Raw genomic sequence first — 14,537 nt, forward strand, 5'->3', positions numbered from 1 at the left:
AGACTTACAGATATAAAATTATTGCATTTTTTATGTTCATAATTACCTACATTCAAAAACTTAAAAAAATTATTTATTCACTTTTATTTTAGAAATATTATACATGTGTAATCAAATGAAAATGATAAATAATCAATATACCACAGCGATGCAAAATCTTTGTAAAGCATAAACGTATGTATTTATTGATGCTTATTATATCGCGCAAATATAAACTTAAACTTATGTGTGTATATATATATATATGCATATATTTATATGTACAAAATATTTAAATATATATATTATATGCAATTTAATTATTTAATTTTATATATATATATATATATACATATATATATATATATATATATATATATATATGAACACTCGCATATATGTATATATATATATATGAAATACATACATGTAAATTTTTTATTATGCGTTTTAACTTTGCATTACAATTAGTTGAAAATACAAATCGTCTTTAAGAACACCATTGTGTAATATTTAATTGTTATTTCGCATCTTGTTGGAATACTAGATGGATTAGGTGTACGTCAACCAAGCAGTTCAAAGTCTTCATCAGATGTGTCGTATTGACGTTCAATGTGCTCAAAGTCCACAACTGCACAAAGAATTATATTTATATAATAATTGCTTGTAAATAAATTGTATTTTTTATTTACAAATCAATTATCAATAATCTTAAAATTATTTGAGACCAAAAAATATAAAGATATATGTGCATATAAAGTTTCCTATTTTGATATGAATCTAAAGGCAAAATCAAATAATTTTTACATTGTTCATTATACTAATTCACAAAAATATGTATGTAATAACAAATAGAAATATATCACGTCTTCCTATTCCAGTAGAATCTATCTGTTTTCCTTTTTTAATCGATTCTATTTTATGCCAAAATATGTTAGAATAAAATATGAAGTGTCTCATAAACTCTATTAACTTTTTATTTTATCTTAACATTTTTTTTGTATTATATAAAAAAATCATAATTGTATATTTCAAATATAGCATTATTCATGTTTAAAATATTCAATAACCTGTATAATATTCAATCTTTTAAAATATTATACTTTTATTTAAAACATTTTTATTGAAAAACAATTAGAATGTATTATTTTTGAAATAATATTTAAAAATGCTCTATTCTACATACTTTTTGTACAAAAATATTTCATATTTTACTCTTTCTAAGACTATAAGCTGCTGTTTATAACTACAATTATAGCTGCGTTCCATTATTCACTATAAGTATTGAAAACTTATAGTTCACGTTACGTATACTAGATTTTCAGTTACAATAAATAACGGAACACAACCTAGATATGTACTTACAACTAGAAGCTGCTACTGCTTCAGAAACAGCATCATCTGCTGATGACCAGTGTGCTAAACGTTCTGTACACAGTTCGAACAATGGCTGTTTTTCGGGCAAAATTAATTCCTCTTGCATTGATTTACATAGAGACTTAAATTCCTTTTCTGTAGCACAGAAGAAGCACTGGAATTTAATAGATCCATTTTTTATATTAATAAAATATAATCTTCACAGTATATCACATACAATTTATATGCATATGTGTATTTATAAAATATAACAAAAAATGATAACAATCCAATATATATTTCAAATATTCAATATGTTATTATACTTTTAAGATATAATTCTATTTCATATATAATATGTTAAAAATGTTATATTGTACCAATATTCTCTCCCTATCACCTCCCCTCATTCTCTTTCTGTCTCATAGAGCAACTCTTAAATTTTTATCTCTTGTTGACTTTTATAATAAAAGTCAAATCATATACTAACAAGTGCCACAGAAGGATCCATGCCCGTAATAGGAATACGACTAGCTGATTTGCAGTGATATGAAATATCCATCTCAATTTCTTCTTCGCTTATCTTGTCTTCAATACTACCTGATTTCTGAGTGGTATGAGGATCTAGATAGATCACTTCATCTCCTAAAATCAATCATTTTTTTTATGCATTCGTTTTATTGTTATGTCTTTTTCTCTTCGTGAAACGTAAAAATTCATAAAAATTACAAACCCACACAGCCTATAAAATACAGAGCAAGATTTGGTTTCCCTCCAATTACTCCAAGAGATTGTGAGATCTTGAATGATGTCTGAAAAATTTTTTACAAATTTACAATCTATATTTTAGACTTTTACATGTATATATAATAAGTATTATGATTTTATATATATATATATATTAGGTGTTGGAATTAATTCGTAGCGTTTTACAAGTGATGGGAAGTACTTTCATTAATGTATTTTTTAATGCTCATGTGAAATAAATAACATTCTTTCATTAAAAAACGCTACGAATTAATTCCAACACCTAATATATATATATATATATATATATAAAATACAAGATAAGAAAAAAACCAAGGATCTCAAAAGATCTCGAAAAATTTTATTTTGTAGGGTTTCCTACAACTTTTATCTGAAACAGTTTTCTATAAAACTTATATTTTTCGAGTTATTTCGAGGTTTTGGTATTTTTTCTTCACCCTATATATACAGAGTATTCAGCGTAACAGTCGGCATGATTTCTCAAATACTTCTAACAGTCAAAAAAAAAATTAAAAAGTGAATATTCATCTGTTTTACAAGCTACAACATGCGATAAAAGAATTTTAAAAAAAATTTTTTTTTCATAAAAAATAAAAATCTAATAATCTTAAATTTTTTAAATAGCACCATACAATTTTTTTCCATAATATTGTAAGGATCTTCAAGACAAATTTAATCACTACCGAAATGTTACTTTTATTGATTTTACTTTTATTGATTTTATTGATACTTAATATCATATTTGTAACATTATGTGTAACAGCAGTACTTATAATCTCTGACTAGACACAGAACAAACATACATACATGTACTTATTTAATAAAATATGCAATAAAATCAATAAAACATCAATAAAAATGACATTTCGACAGTGATGTGAATTCGTTTTGAAAATTCCTAATATTATGGAAAAAAATTGTATGGTGCTATTTTAAAAAATAAAGATGATTTTGATCTCTTTATGGAAAAAGATTTTTAAAAATTAATAATAATATATCATAAAGTAATATTGTTAAAAAATGTATTTTCTTTCTTAATTTAAATAGAATCTGGAAATTCCGTATGTTTCACACAAAGTCACACTTTGCTTCTTGTAATAAGAAATCCTAAACGTAATAGAAAATACTTCATAAGCGATTGAATATTGTTCAACTTCAATTTCTAGACTTCAACTTATTCTGTTAACTTGTGCCATAGCGATTGTAAAATTGTTTTATTATCTTTTTTGACTAACTTTTATCGTTTAATTTTATGTATTTCTTTATTTTATTAATATCTTGATATTGTTATGTACTGATGATGGTTAAATCTTGACCGAAACATCTACGTTATTACATTATAATTTTAAATATTCCGTTTAAAACATCTAGTGTTGTGGTTGTATACTCCCTATTATTCATATTTTGTATTTTTAAGCCACTTTCAAACAATTTAACAGTTAAAAAATTTTTTTATCGCATGTTGCCTATATAAAATAATTGAATACTCAATCCTTTTTTTTTTAAATACTTTCAATTCTTTTTTTTAACTATTGGAAGTGTCTAAAAAAATCATGCAGACTGTTATGTTGAACATACATATACACTCTATATACATACACACACATCTTGGAATTAGAGTACACATAGTAACATGGTTTTTTTTACAACTATCTGTATCATTGATATATTAGCATTTAAATTTAATATATTTTAAATTTAATATATATTTTATGCATGTAAAAATTCTTACCTTAAGTCCATTAATGTATACAGGATTAATTTCGCTAAGTCCAAGGCGCAGCGGGATTAATAATAACAAAGGTTTCCATTGGCTAGGTGCTCTTAGGGGAATTTCTCCGTCTGCTTCTGCTGTCACACCACCTTCTACTCTACATTGTCTCACTGTATAATCATTAAAATTATAACGTAAAGTATATAATAACTGTTCAATTATAACATATTTAAGTCTCTTTACGTAACAAAACTTTTATGATTAGTTTCAATTTATTTTTTATCTATTTGTTAATTTTGCAAAAAAGTTTAAAAAAATATATGATAGAATTAATACGCTTGATTTTTAATAATAGAGAGAGATTAGAGGCATATTTCTTGTTTAAATATATGCAATTGTAACTTAATGTAACTTATTCTTTGCTATAAAATAATATTAATACAACTAATATATACTTACAAATATCATTAACTATTAACGTATTATCTAATGCAACATGTATAGTGAGAGAGCTCCATTCGTCATATACAATTAATTTTCTAAAAAAAGAAAAATATTGAAAACTTCAATTTATTAAAATAATTCATTGAACTATAAAATATACTTCTCTCATAATATTTTTAATTGAATATAAATTTTTGTGATATTAAAGATATTTAAACATTATAATTTAGATAAGAAAATTACAATTTAGATATATCGGATGTAACAGAGCGACCGTGCCTGAATTATCCGTGAGGATAATTTCTTGAAAAATATACATTTTCTTGAAATGTTTCAGACAAGTTTTTCGACTTTAAGAGGGACATAGGACATGATATCATTAGTATCATTGGCCTTAGGTAGCATTGTCAAGGTCAAGGCAAGGTCACATTTTATGTAAAAATGAAAATAAGAGATATAATCCCCAATAGCTTTGAGCTTAATAAATAAATTGTTTTTACAAGATTCAAGAGGTTTTAGTCATCGGTCGGACACCTTAGGTAATATGCTAATGCTGGTGGTACTACTATAACTTTCAAGCCTTATAACTCGAAATGTACTTAAAAAAAATATTTTATTACAGCCCTGATGGAAAAATGTTGCTGAAATTATTCCACGTTGAAATTATTCTATTTTGGAACATTTTTCAACAAAATTTCAGCATTTTAAAAAAGTTTCAGTTTCAGTTTCAATTTAATTTCAGCGATTTTTAGCTGAAAAATTCATTTTCGACAAAATTTCGGAAAAATTTCAGCAAAATTTTTAGACAAATTTCAGCAAGAATTTCAAAGAAATTTCGGTTGGATTTCAATGATTTTTCAGTATGTTAGCTGAAAAATTCATTTTCAGTCCAGTTTCAGCACATTTTCAGCACATTTCGCTGAAATGTTTCAAAAGGTGGAATAATTTCAGCGAAATTTTTTCACCAGGGAGCGTTTTGAAAAATTCTCGAAGCTAATCATGGAGGATAGAGATCAGAACTTAATGGACGAAGTCGTTAAAAAGTGTCGTCAAAAGTGATCATCTGAATTGGTTCGCTCGAGATGTCGCTTTTCGAAATATCGTTCCATGACATCGTTTTCGCAATTTGCATGGTCATACCAATTTTACATGAATGCTCGATTCTTCATGCAGTTTTAATGATAATTTACATTTTTCTGTTACTATCAGAGCATGATGTCAAAGAATAACGTCTCTATTTTTAGATTATGTGTATTCGATTGTGTGTGCACAAGCGTATATAAATTTTGCGATTCGAACGCCGCCTACTGAGCATTACCAATACCAATTCAGAAACCTGATTTTGACGACATTTTTCAAAGTCTAGTTCGGTCTCCTGGTCTTTATCCTCCATGTAAGCTACAAAAGGCTGTTTTCCAGCTAGGACACAGAGACATTACACTGTGTAAAGTACTTATTGGAACGCAGTTTAGTTTCATAGTGTAACATCAGAATGCATTGCAGTCTATTCTTATAATTATATTTAGTGATACAATAATAGATTTATGATTATTTGGGTTTAAGTTATAATTTTTTCAATTGATTTTTGAAGATCTTATTATCAAAATAAATACCGCTATCAAATAACTTTTTGAAAAGTTGGTAACAGTTAACATATTTTACACGCTCATATTTAGCTTTTTACTGTGTCGAGCAATGTAATACTGTGTCATAGTTGGAATACTTTGTGTAAGACACAGTGTTACACTGTGTCACCTATGTACATTGTTGGAAAACACCCAGAATATAATAATGAAAAATAGGGGGTTCCGTTTAAAAAATTCAATGTAACCTTGAATGTTGCCTTGAACTTGACGATGTCACCTAAAGGCTAACCAATGATCCCAATATTGTCTCCCTTGAAGTGGGAAAGCTTTTATCTGAAACATTTTTCAGAAAATGCATATTTTTCAAGAAATTAGCCTGGTACGATCACTTTGTTACACCTGGTATAAATGCTTTAAAAAATAAAATTTTATTTAATTTAAAAATGCCTGCAATAATACATACTTTAATACTTGTGCAATAGTATTAGGACCAAACCATTGTCCAACTTCCTTTCCTTCAGATGCACCCATCAATGCGATTTGATGGATAGAGAAAGCAGCAGCCCTTTTATCCTCAAAACGCCTTAAAATTTTTAGATATGTGTTATTCTTTGTTTCTGGCATCCATTGCCAATCTTTACCTGTGACATAAGTAAAATGCTATATAATAATTTAATCATTTCTGTAATTATACATGTAGTTTCTTATATTTAATAGGATATACATAACCGAGAAGGTATTTATATATGTAAAAATAAATTTAAAAAATGAAATTTTCTTGAAGAAATCATCGGGAGAAATAATTTTGAGAATTACAAAGGTAATGTTTTTTTTTTCTTAAATGTTCAAACAATCATGGTCTTACAAGTTGTTGAACTTATTTTGACAATAACAAAGGAAGAAAAGAAATTTGATTATACAACATTAAATGTATTATCTATATATTAGGTGTTGGAATTAATTCGTAGCGTTTTTAATGAAAGAATGTTATTTATTTCACATGAGCATTAAAAAATACATTAATGAAAGTACTTCCCATCACTTGTAAAACGCTACGAATTAATTCCAACACCTAATAATAAATATATTGCATGCATTTAAATGATTACCTAAATGTAATGTAATTAAGGCTTGGGCCAGAACCATTTGTCCACATCTCAACATACAACCCCAACCTTTATCAGATGTAAATGTAGAATTGCAGCCTCCAATGGGAACAAATCCTTTGCGATAAGTAAACCATAGTTTGGATCGTATATCCCTGCGTATTGCATCGAGTTCTAAAATTTAAAATCTTACAAACTGTTTCATCAAAAATATTCATATTCTGATCTTCTCATTTATTAGACCTTTTATAGCATTATACTTCCTGCCAAGGATCCAAACTGGCTCATCCGTTGGCGGTATATCTTCTGCTTCATCGGGAACATTTGGAGTAAATAGAGTATCCATTATTACTGTTTTTATAATTAATACCTACAAAACGAAATGTAATTTAAATTAAATAAAAAATACGATTATGTGTACGTGATGAATGCACATGAATAAAACAAATATTTCATATGTAAATTTAAGAATTTAAATATTATTGTTTATACATGAACATGTGATAAATGTCTGAAATAAAATGTTCAATTAGCATTCCAATATTAGTTATCCATTGTTATTAGAACATTCTGTAGATTCACACGCCAAGAGAACATACTATTGCTTACAAAATTTTTATTGTAAAATGCAATAATTAATCTAATAATTTATTTGTGATTAATTTTTCAACTATTCATTAAGTAAAAGATAAGAATAGTCTGATAACATAAACGAAGAAAAGGTTAGGAATCAGAAAATCCGCTTGGGTACAGTATGTATGCGCGCACGGTGTGTGGTGTGTGTAGTGTGTATGCGTGTATATGTGTGTGTAATATATATACACCTTCACGCACCTAGAAATATTGGTCATCGCATTTGCGTTGTCTCTATATGCGAGGTTAAACACGCCATTCAGGACAAAAAAATATTTTGAGTAATAACAAAACACCAATAGTTTATGTCTAATAAATAATGTGGTTAATATGCAAACGAAGGCTGTATTTGACAATAGCGTTTCGAGTTTCCAGATTTCTATTCGAGAGAGAGGTTCTTCCATCTCCTCGACCAATTCAGAAACTATTTCTATAGTTCATGGTGGAATTAATAGGCCTGTTCTTTTTAGCTGAACTTTTGCACCAGTTCATCTTTCTTCCTCTTCTTTCCTCTTAGTGAGAAAAGGAAGAAAGATGAACTGATGCAAAAGTTCAGTTAAAAAAACAGAGAGTGTGTGTGTCGATTCTGTATCTTCAACAAGGTAAAAATTACAAAAGTGAACAAATTTAATGGGTCATCTAAAAAGTATCCGCGGTACTTTGTCACTAGACATCAACACACATCTAGTGACAAAAAACCGCGGATACTTTTTAGATGACCCAATAGTATGTAAAATTATAGTTAATTACAATTAGTGAAATATGATTAACTTTTCAGTTCACATTTTTTTCTCTGAATCAGCTTCAAAGCTGCGTTCGGCAATGCAAATCTGAAGCATCGGAGTGCTCTTTTTCTACAATGTACGTAACGCTATATTATATGCTATAATATAAGAGCCGACGCCTCAAATTTGCATTATCGAATGCAGCTTCAATTGAAATCCTGCAAAGTTACTAATGACTTTTGCAGATTGGACGCGGAAACGCTTGCTGCGCGGTAGCCAATAAGCTTGTAGCTTCTAATGTGTTCATTGGTGCAGGAGCCATAAGCCTGTTAAGTTAACTTAATCAGAGCTTAGTGAAAATGGCCCTTAGGGCGATTGTTACCAATGTCGATTAATTTAATGTACGACTAAGGGTGCCATTACATGAAACGCGGAAGACAAAATTAACTAAACTTTACTAGATTTCCGCGTTTCCGCACGTTCTGTTCTGTCTGTTTTGATCTCCTAACATTAAATGGAGTACAATTTCCGCAGAAAAGCGAATAACGATATAGTAATAAATACACTTTTATATTCATTAAAAAAAAATTGTATTCACTTAATTCATTGCAATTTTTATCAATATGCTTATCGTTTCAGCTTATGTATTGAATACAAGCATTTTAATCAATAAATACCGTTAAAAATTAATAATTTCTAATTCTCCGTTCTCTGCTTTTCCGCTCAAATTGTATTGTATTGGGTCATCTAAAAAGTATCCACGGTTTTTTATCACTAGATGTGTGTTGATGGTCATATATCTAGTGACAAAGTATCCACGGTTTTTTGTCACTAGATGGTGTTGATGGTCAACACATCTAGTGACAAAAAACCGCGGATACTTTTTAGATGACCCAATATTATGAAATCAGAATAGGAAGAACAGAATACGCGGAAACGCAGAAATCTAGTAAAGTTCAGTTAATTTTGTCTTCCGTGTTTCATATAAGGACGCGTTCACATCTTGACGGAAAAGCATCAGAACTCGAGCTGATAGTAAGTAGTACAAAAAGCCGAAATTGTAGATTACTGGCTAAAGTTCTGATTGGCTGCTGCTTTTTCGCTTTTCCGTCAAGGTGTGAACGCGCCTTAATGGCGCCTTAGATCATAGCGGAAATATATGGTGAAACATTATGCATAATGACAATAATGGAAATAACAATACTGGAAATAACCAATCAAATGTTCCCCAATATGCACTTTCCTGCGTATAAGCATAGCGTATTGCGCTGATTATACTGGAATAGCCAATCAAAACCCAAATTCACTCTCCTACTGCGCATCCACGAGTATTTCACCTTATATTCTTTTGTCTGAGACAACCATCAGGGGGTTGATTGTGCATCTTGAAATGAGATAAAAATTATTGTACAAAAATGAGCAAATATACTAGGAAATTCATAATTCAATTGGTTTACTAGAAAATTCATAATTCAACACTTTTGTAATTTTCATCTCATTTCGAAATACACAATCAACTCCCTAAATTCGATTAGGCTAGGGAATTTTTTGAAATGCATCTATGAGTACCATTGGTTGGTTTGGAATTTAAAATCTATCCCCTTACTATTTAATAAATGCGTTTTTGATATAAATATAAAAATATAACAATATAATATAATATTAATAAAATAAAGTAAAAAATAAAATAAATAAAATAAGAAAAATTAAAAAATAATAAAAATAATACATAAAAATAAAGCAATATAATAATACAATATAATAATATATAATATAATACAAAAATATAATATAACTTTTATATTTATTAAAAACTCATTTATTTGGTATAAAAACGCTTTTCAAATAATCGAGATAACACAAAATACCTGAAACGAAAGGAGGCACATGTCCGATCCGCTCGAGTGGTTTCATGGATTAGATTAGGTGACATGCTCACTTTTCTTAAATCCATTCGTGTCACTAAACATTGGAGCATGAATGGAACTGCTCCAACCGCCATCTTATCCGTGATTCAAGTGCTCTTTGAATTAATTTGGAGCATGCGACGCAACAAACCTTAGGCTACTGAATGCACCTATTATTAGATGGACACCGCTTTATGTGTTGAGCTACCGGTTTCAATAGATCTGTTCTTTATCGCTGCACTTTCTGAACTGGTACACTCAGTGCAATAAAAAACTGATGTGAGTTAATGGTTATATTGTCTATAAAACGAGCTAAATTGTTTATAAGGATATATAAAAATATATTTTTTATATCAAGTTATTTTATTCCAGTATGGTATCGAATCAGAAGCTCATGAAAATAGCAAGTTTGGGAGGATTTATAACAGCAAGTACAGGTTATATTTTCTATTATCGTATACAATATGATATTAAAAAAAGTGAGACTTATAAAGATGTTATGAATACCCTACATGCACATAAGAAAGCTGTACCATATCTTGGAGAACCTATATCGTTGGGCCGCATCACTTACGGTGATGGACATCGAATACTTGAACATGAAGATACAAAAATTACACAAAATTACAAATGGTTTAAAGTTCCACTTACAGGTTCTAATACTAAAGGAAAGTTATATTATGAAGTGACATGGAATCGTAAACTTGAAAACACACTTGAAGCATCTAAAATTGAAATTACATTTGATAATATACCTGGAAAAACATTTGTAATAAGACAATGTGAAATAAGTTAAAATTATAACAAACTTGTTTTCGAGAGAAAAATAGATTTGATATTTATGTCAAAATATTTTTAGAGATTTAATTAAATACTATATAAAAAAGTTAGATAATATTGTAAGGATAAATTTAAAATATTTAAAATTGAAAATAACCTGGAGATAATTAAAAAATATTACAATTTTAATATTTTAATAATTCATATAAAATAAAAATTAATGGAAAGTTTGTAAAGGCATGTCAGTAACACCTTCAGGTACTTTCAAACCGCGTCTTGAATAGCCCAAAGCTGCTTGGATAATATGTATGGCTGCTTGTACTGTCATTTTTACATCTTGTTCATTACCAATTTGTGGATTAACTTCTACTAAATCGATAGCATTCAATCTATGTGTTCTAGATATTTCTTCCATAAGATGAATTGCTTCTCTAAGAGACAGTCCTCCACGAACTATATGCAAATATAAGGATTTATAATACTATTTATGCATGCTTGATACAATACATACATTACAAACCTGGTACTCCAGTACTAGGTGCTTCGAGCGGATCTAATGCATCTATATCAAAGCTAACATGTAAAGATCTTGAGTTATGAGAATCTATTTTATTAAGTGCCATATGTAGCACATTGTGAATACCTAAAAACATTAGTATTAAATAGTTATTTAATGTTATATGTAATATAATCAATGTAAAATTGTTTTACAATCGAACCATAACGTTCTATGTCTTCCATTCCATAAGCAGTAATACCAAATTTTTCAATTATTAATCTTTCGTAACGATCTATGGATCTCAAACCAATATAAGCTACATTTCTGATAGATAATCTAAAAAAGTGATATATTGATTAAATTTATTGTTTATATTTGTTTTAATATAATAATTTTAATTCATTTGATATAGCTTAAAAAACAATAACTAATGTTCTGAATATCATAACATTCTTACATTGGCATTTGCCAGTCCATGCCTGGTAAATACGGCCAATAATCAGCTAGTTCCGAAGTCAATAATGCTACGGGCATTCCATGCACATTACCACTTTCACTGGTTTTGTTAGTATTTAAATCTGCATGAGCATCTATCCATATTACTGCCACATCTTGTTTTTCCTATGAAAAAAATGTAATATTTGAATTTAATGAAAATTATTGATTTTTCTATGAAAATATTTCTCTTTTGTACCTTGACATGTCCATCGATTGTACCAATGCTCAAACTGTGATCACCACCGATTGTTAATACTTGCCTACCATCACGTAAAACTTGTCGAATTTGTTCAGATAAGTTATTCATACAACTAGCCACGTGGCCCAAATGTGACATATTTTTTATATCATTCATATTATTTATATTGTAGTGCACGTCGCCATAATCTCGCACATCCAAATCTTTTTTTGTGGAATAAATGTAAATTATGTATACTTATGTTTATACAAAAGATATATATATATATATATATATATATATATGTTGCATATATATATATATATATATATATATATATATATATATGTTGCATATATATATATATATATATATATATATATATATATGTTGCATATATTTACCTAATATTTTCAATTTGTCTATCAGATTTGCTGCTCTGATTGTCTCGGGTCCACGAGCTACTCCTTCTTTTTTCTATAAAATTTACTATTTTTATAACATTCAATACTCTTGTTTATTATACTAATCCTTTATTTAACATATGCACTATTGGATATCGAAACTAAAATTATTCGCTGTTTGGCTATTTTATATTTACCTGGCCTTTATCAAAAGGTACTCCGATTATACCAACTTTTCTACTGTAATAGTGAATACTTAATTTATTAGAAATTATACGAACTTTAGTCAATATATTCATTTTGAAATTTATATCTCTTCTTTGTTACAGTTATTTGTGATTACATATAAAGGAATAATTTGTTCTTTGACCTCTAACTGTAGTCTGATATAGAAATCTTATTGACAACATAGATGGAATAAAAATATCATCAATGATAAATATGAGTATAAGAATGTATACAGGGATACCACAAGAAATAAATTGTAAAATTCCCTGACTTTTCCAGATTTTCTAAATGAAAATGGAAAATTTTCCATGACTAATATAGAATATGTAAATTTTAACATTTAGAATAAAGGATTATAGGAAAGCTAATTTATATTATTAAAACGCAAAAGAAGCTTAATAGCATAGTAAAATTTTGAGTGCAAATTCGAGCCAATAAACAATAAATTAGTATTGGAAAAAGAATGAAGTTATAATGAAAAAAGAGCTGTAATAAAAATACTGAACAAAATATATATAAATTTTAATTATTTCATTAAAAATCGTTCAAAATGCTCGAGTTTTAAACGTATTTGACTATAAACGTCAGATATAATATTCAAAAAATTATATTATTATTTCCCCTGACTTTTCCGGTTTGCCAGGTCTGTTGCAATCCTGGTATATGTACATACATACAGCATACAATTTCAATTTTTTTTGAAAAATTATACATACAATATATAAGATAAATTTTCGCCGGGGATATTTCTAATCTCACGTGTTCTACCTCTTGTAATACACTTGAATTAATTGTATTTAATCGACGTTTGTTTAAAGACTGAAAAGAAAACATTTCGAATGAGAGAGTCCATAAAAGATATTTTCTAATTTCCGAAAATCGGCCAGTGTAACTATAACTCTAGAAAGAAAAATGAGAGTAAACAGTCTCAAAATGGTTAATTATCTCCGAAATTATTTATCCTATGGAAACTGTTTCAGACAAAAACTGTATAGTTTGAAGGGCGATAAATATTCAAGGAAATCTCAATTTTCAATTATATAAGGAGATCGCCCATTTTTAATTATGTAAATTATTATATAAAGTATTAAAGTTGAGTTATCACAACATCAATAAGATATTTTATATTTTATTTTTAAATTTAGTATATAAAATATCTTGTAAAATATTCATTTGGTAACTATATCATGAGATTTTTTTGTATGTATATATACATACATAACATCCATAAAAATGTTCACTTTTCATGTTTCCGTTCTAAAGAAAAAATTACATGATCGCTACTCTGATCATACATTGTTACAGCCTCTTACGTCAGAAGATGCAACAATATATCACGCTTAGCCCTTCTTGAGCCAGAAACTACATTACATCTAGCATCTCTTGCGCCAAAAATTATAACAGTACATTTTCGGGATCGACGATAATGACAACGACGATGAGATATCTTGATATAAAAAAAGTTTCAAATCCGGACTGCGTAATATCTTTGCTCGTAGGATACATACAAAAAAGAAGCACTTTCATTATACAATCAGAGTGCAAGCTATCGATTGAGTCTAGAACTTGATTGATTTAGTTGAGATCTTTGCAACTCGCCAGCTCTTGTAAAGTAATACGGCCGATCTTATGCTATAATGTCGCTGCGCGAGCTCTTAGCGTCTAGACACTACCTGTGTCTTGATATAAATTTAATTAAAAATTATATACAAAATTAAATTAGACTATCATA

General features: G+C 28.3%; 3 protein-coding genes and 1 long non-coding RNA gene across 8 annotated transcripts; 2 read left to right on the forward strand and 2 right to left on the reverse strand.

Annotated features, from left to right (window-relative positions):
• Positions 1-403: 403 nt before the first annotated feature.
• Positions 404-10,336, reverse strand: Atg4a (Autophagy-related 4a). Of its 4 annotated transcripts, none has more exons than XM_011069865.2 (10): positions 10,180-10,336; positions 7,197-7,323; positions 6,957-7,127; positions 6,311-6,488; positions 4,277-4,356; positions 3,836-3,987; positions 2,069-2,147; positions 1,826-1,980; positions 1,345-1,510; positions 404-610 (listed from the first exon to the last, which is right to left on the reverse strand). In XM_011069865.2, the coding sequence occupies exons 1-10, from the start codon at positions 10,198-10,200 to the stop codon at positions 543-545; spliced, it is 1,197 nt and encodes a 398-aa protein (XP_011068167.1). In that variant the 5' UTR covers positions 10,201-10,336; the 3' UTR covers positions 404-542. The 4 variants fall into 4 exon arrangements, 3 of the variants coding, with proteins under 3 accessions (XP_011068167.1, XP_011068168.1, XP_087267410.1); XM_011069866.2 differs by lacking the exon at positions 10,180-10,336 and adding an exon at positions 7,788-8,151; XM_087411284.1 differs by lacking the exon at positions 10,180-10,336 and adding an exon at positions 7,563-7,755.
• A 4-nt stretch (positions 10,337-10,340) lies between these two features.
• Positions 10,341-11,068, forward strand: LOC105154412 (uncharacterized). Of its 2 annotated transcripts, none has more exons than XM_011069920.2 (2): positions 10,341-10,497; positions 10,591-11,068. In XM_011069920.2, exon 2 carries the CDS (start codon positions 10,592-10,594, stop codon positions 11,012-11,014), a length of 423 nt encoding a protein of 140 aa, XP_011068222.1. In that variant the 5' UTR covers positions 10,341-10,497; position 10,591; the 3' UTR covers positions 11,015-11,068. The 2 variants fall into 2 exon arrangements, with proteins under 2 accessions (XP_011068222.1, XP_087267413.1); XM_087411287.1 differs by having other exon boundaries at positions 10,359-10,497; positions 10,577-11,068.
• On the reverse strand, positions 11,028-12,909 carry arg (arginase). Its single transcript, XM_087411285.1, has 7 exons — positions 12,775-12,909; positions 12,578-12,650; positions 12,192-12,397; positions 11,955-12,118; positions 11,718-11,833; positions 11,519-11,641; positions 11,028-11,451 (listed from the first exon to the last, which is right to left on the reverse strand). Exons 1-7 carry the CDS (start codon positions 12,874-12,876, stop codon positions 11,216-11,218), a joined length of 1,020 nt encoding a protein of 339 aa, XP_087267411.1. The 5' UTR covers positions 12,877-12,909; the 3' UTR covers positions 11,028-11,215.
• Positions 12,657-13,168, forward strand: LOC147907965 (uncharacterized). The gene is made up of 2 exons (XR_015546707.1): positions 12,657-12,791; positions 12,907-13,168. It is a non-coding gene; the product is annotated as an uncharacterized LOC147907965 (long non-coding RNA).
• The last annotated feature ends 1,369 nt before the right edge of the window (positions 13,169-14,537 follow it).

This window comes from Acromyrmex echinatior, chromosome 11 (genome assembly GCF_024713525.1).
Source record: "Acromyrmex echinatior isolate Ae372 chromosome 11, ASM2471352v2, whole genome shotgun sequence".
NCBI lineage: Eukaryota > Metazoa > Arthropoda > Insecta > Hymenoptera > Formicidae > Acromyrmex > Acromyrmex echinatior.

Bases quoted from the DNA above. Each gene is read 5' to 3' on its own strand.
- LOC105154412 (XM_011069920.2), top strand. From the start codon at position 10,592: ATGGTATCGAATCAGAAGCTCATGAAAATAGCAAGTTTGGGAGGATTT.
- Atg4a (XM_011069865.2), bottom strand. From the start codon at position 10,200: ATGTGCCTCCTTTCGTTTCAG. The intron at 7,324-10,179 runs GTATTTTGTGTT...TTCGTTTTGTAG, and splicing joins TGTGCCTCCTTTCGTTTCAG to GTATTAATTATAAAAACAGT. The intron at 611-1,344 runs GTAAGTACATAT...TTCTTTGTGCAG, and splicing joins AGCAGTAGCAGCTTCTAGTT to TTGTGGACTTTGAGCACATT.
- arg (XM_087411285.1), bottom strand. From the start codon at position 12,876: ATGAATATATTGACTAAAGTTCGTATAATTTCTAATAAATTAAGTATT. The intron at 12,651-12,774 runs GTAAATATAAAA...TAAATTTTATAG, and splicing joins TACCTTTTGATAAAGGCCAG to AAAAAAGAAGGAGTAGCTCG. The intron at 11,452-11,518 runs GTTTGTAATGTA...ATTTGCATATAG, and splicing joins ACCTAGTACTGGAGTACCAG to TTCGTGGAGGACTGTCTCTT.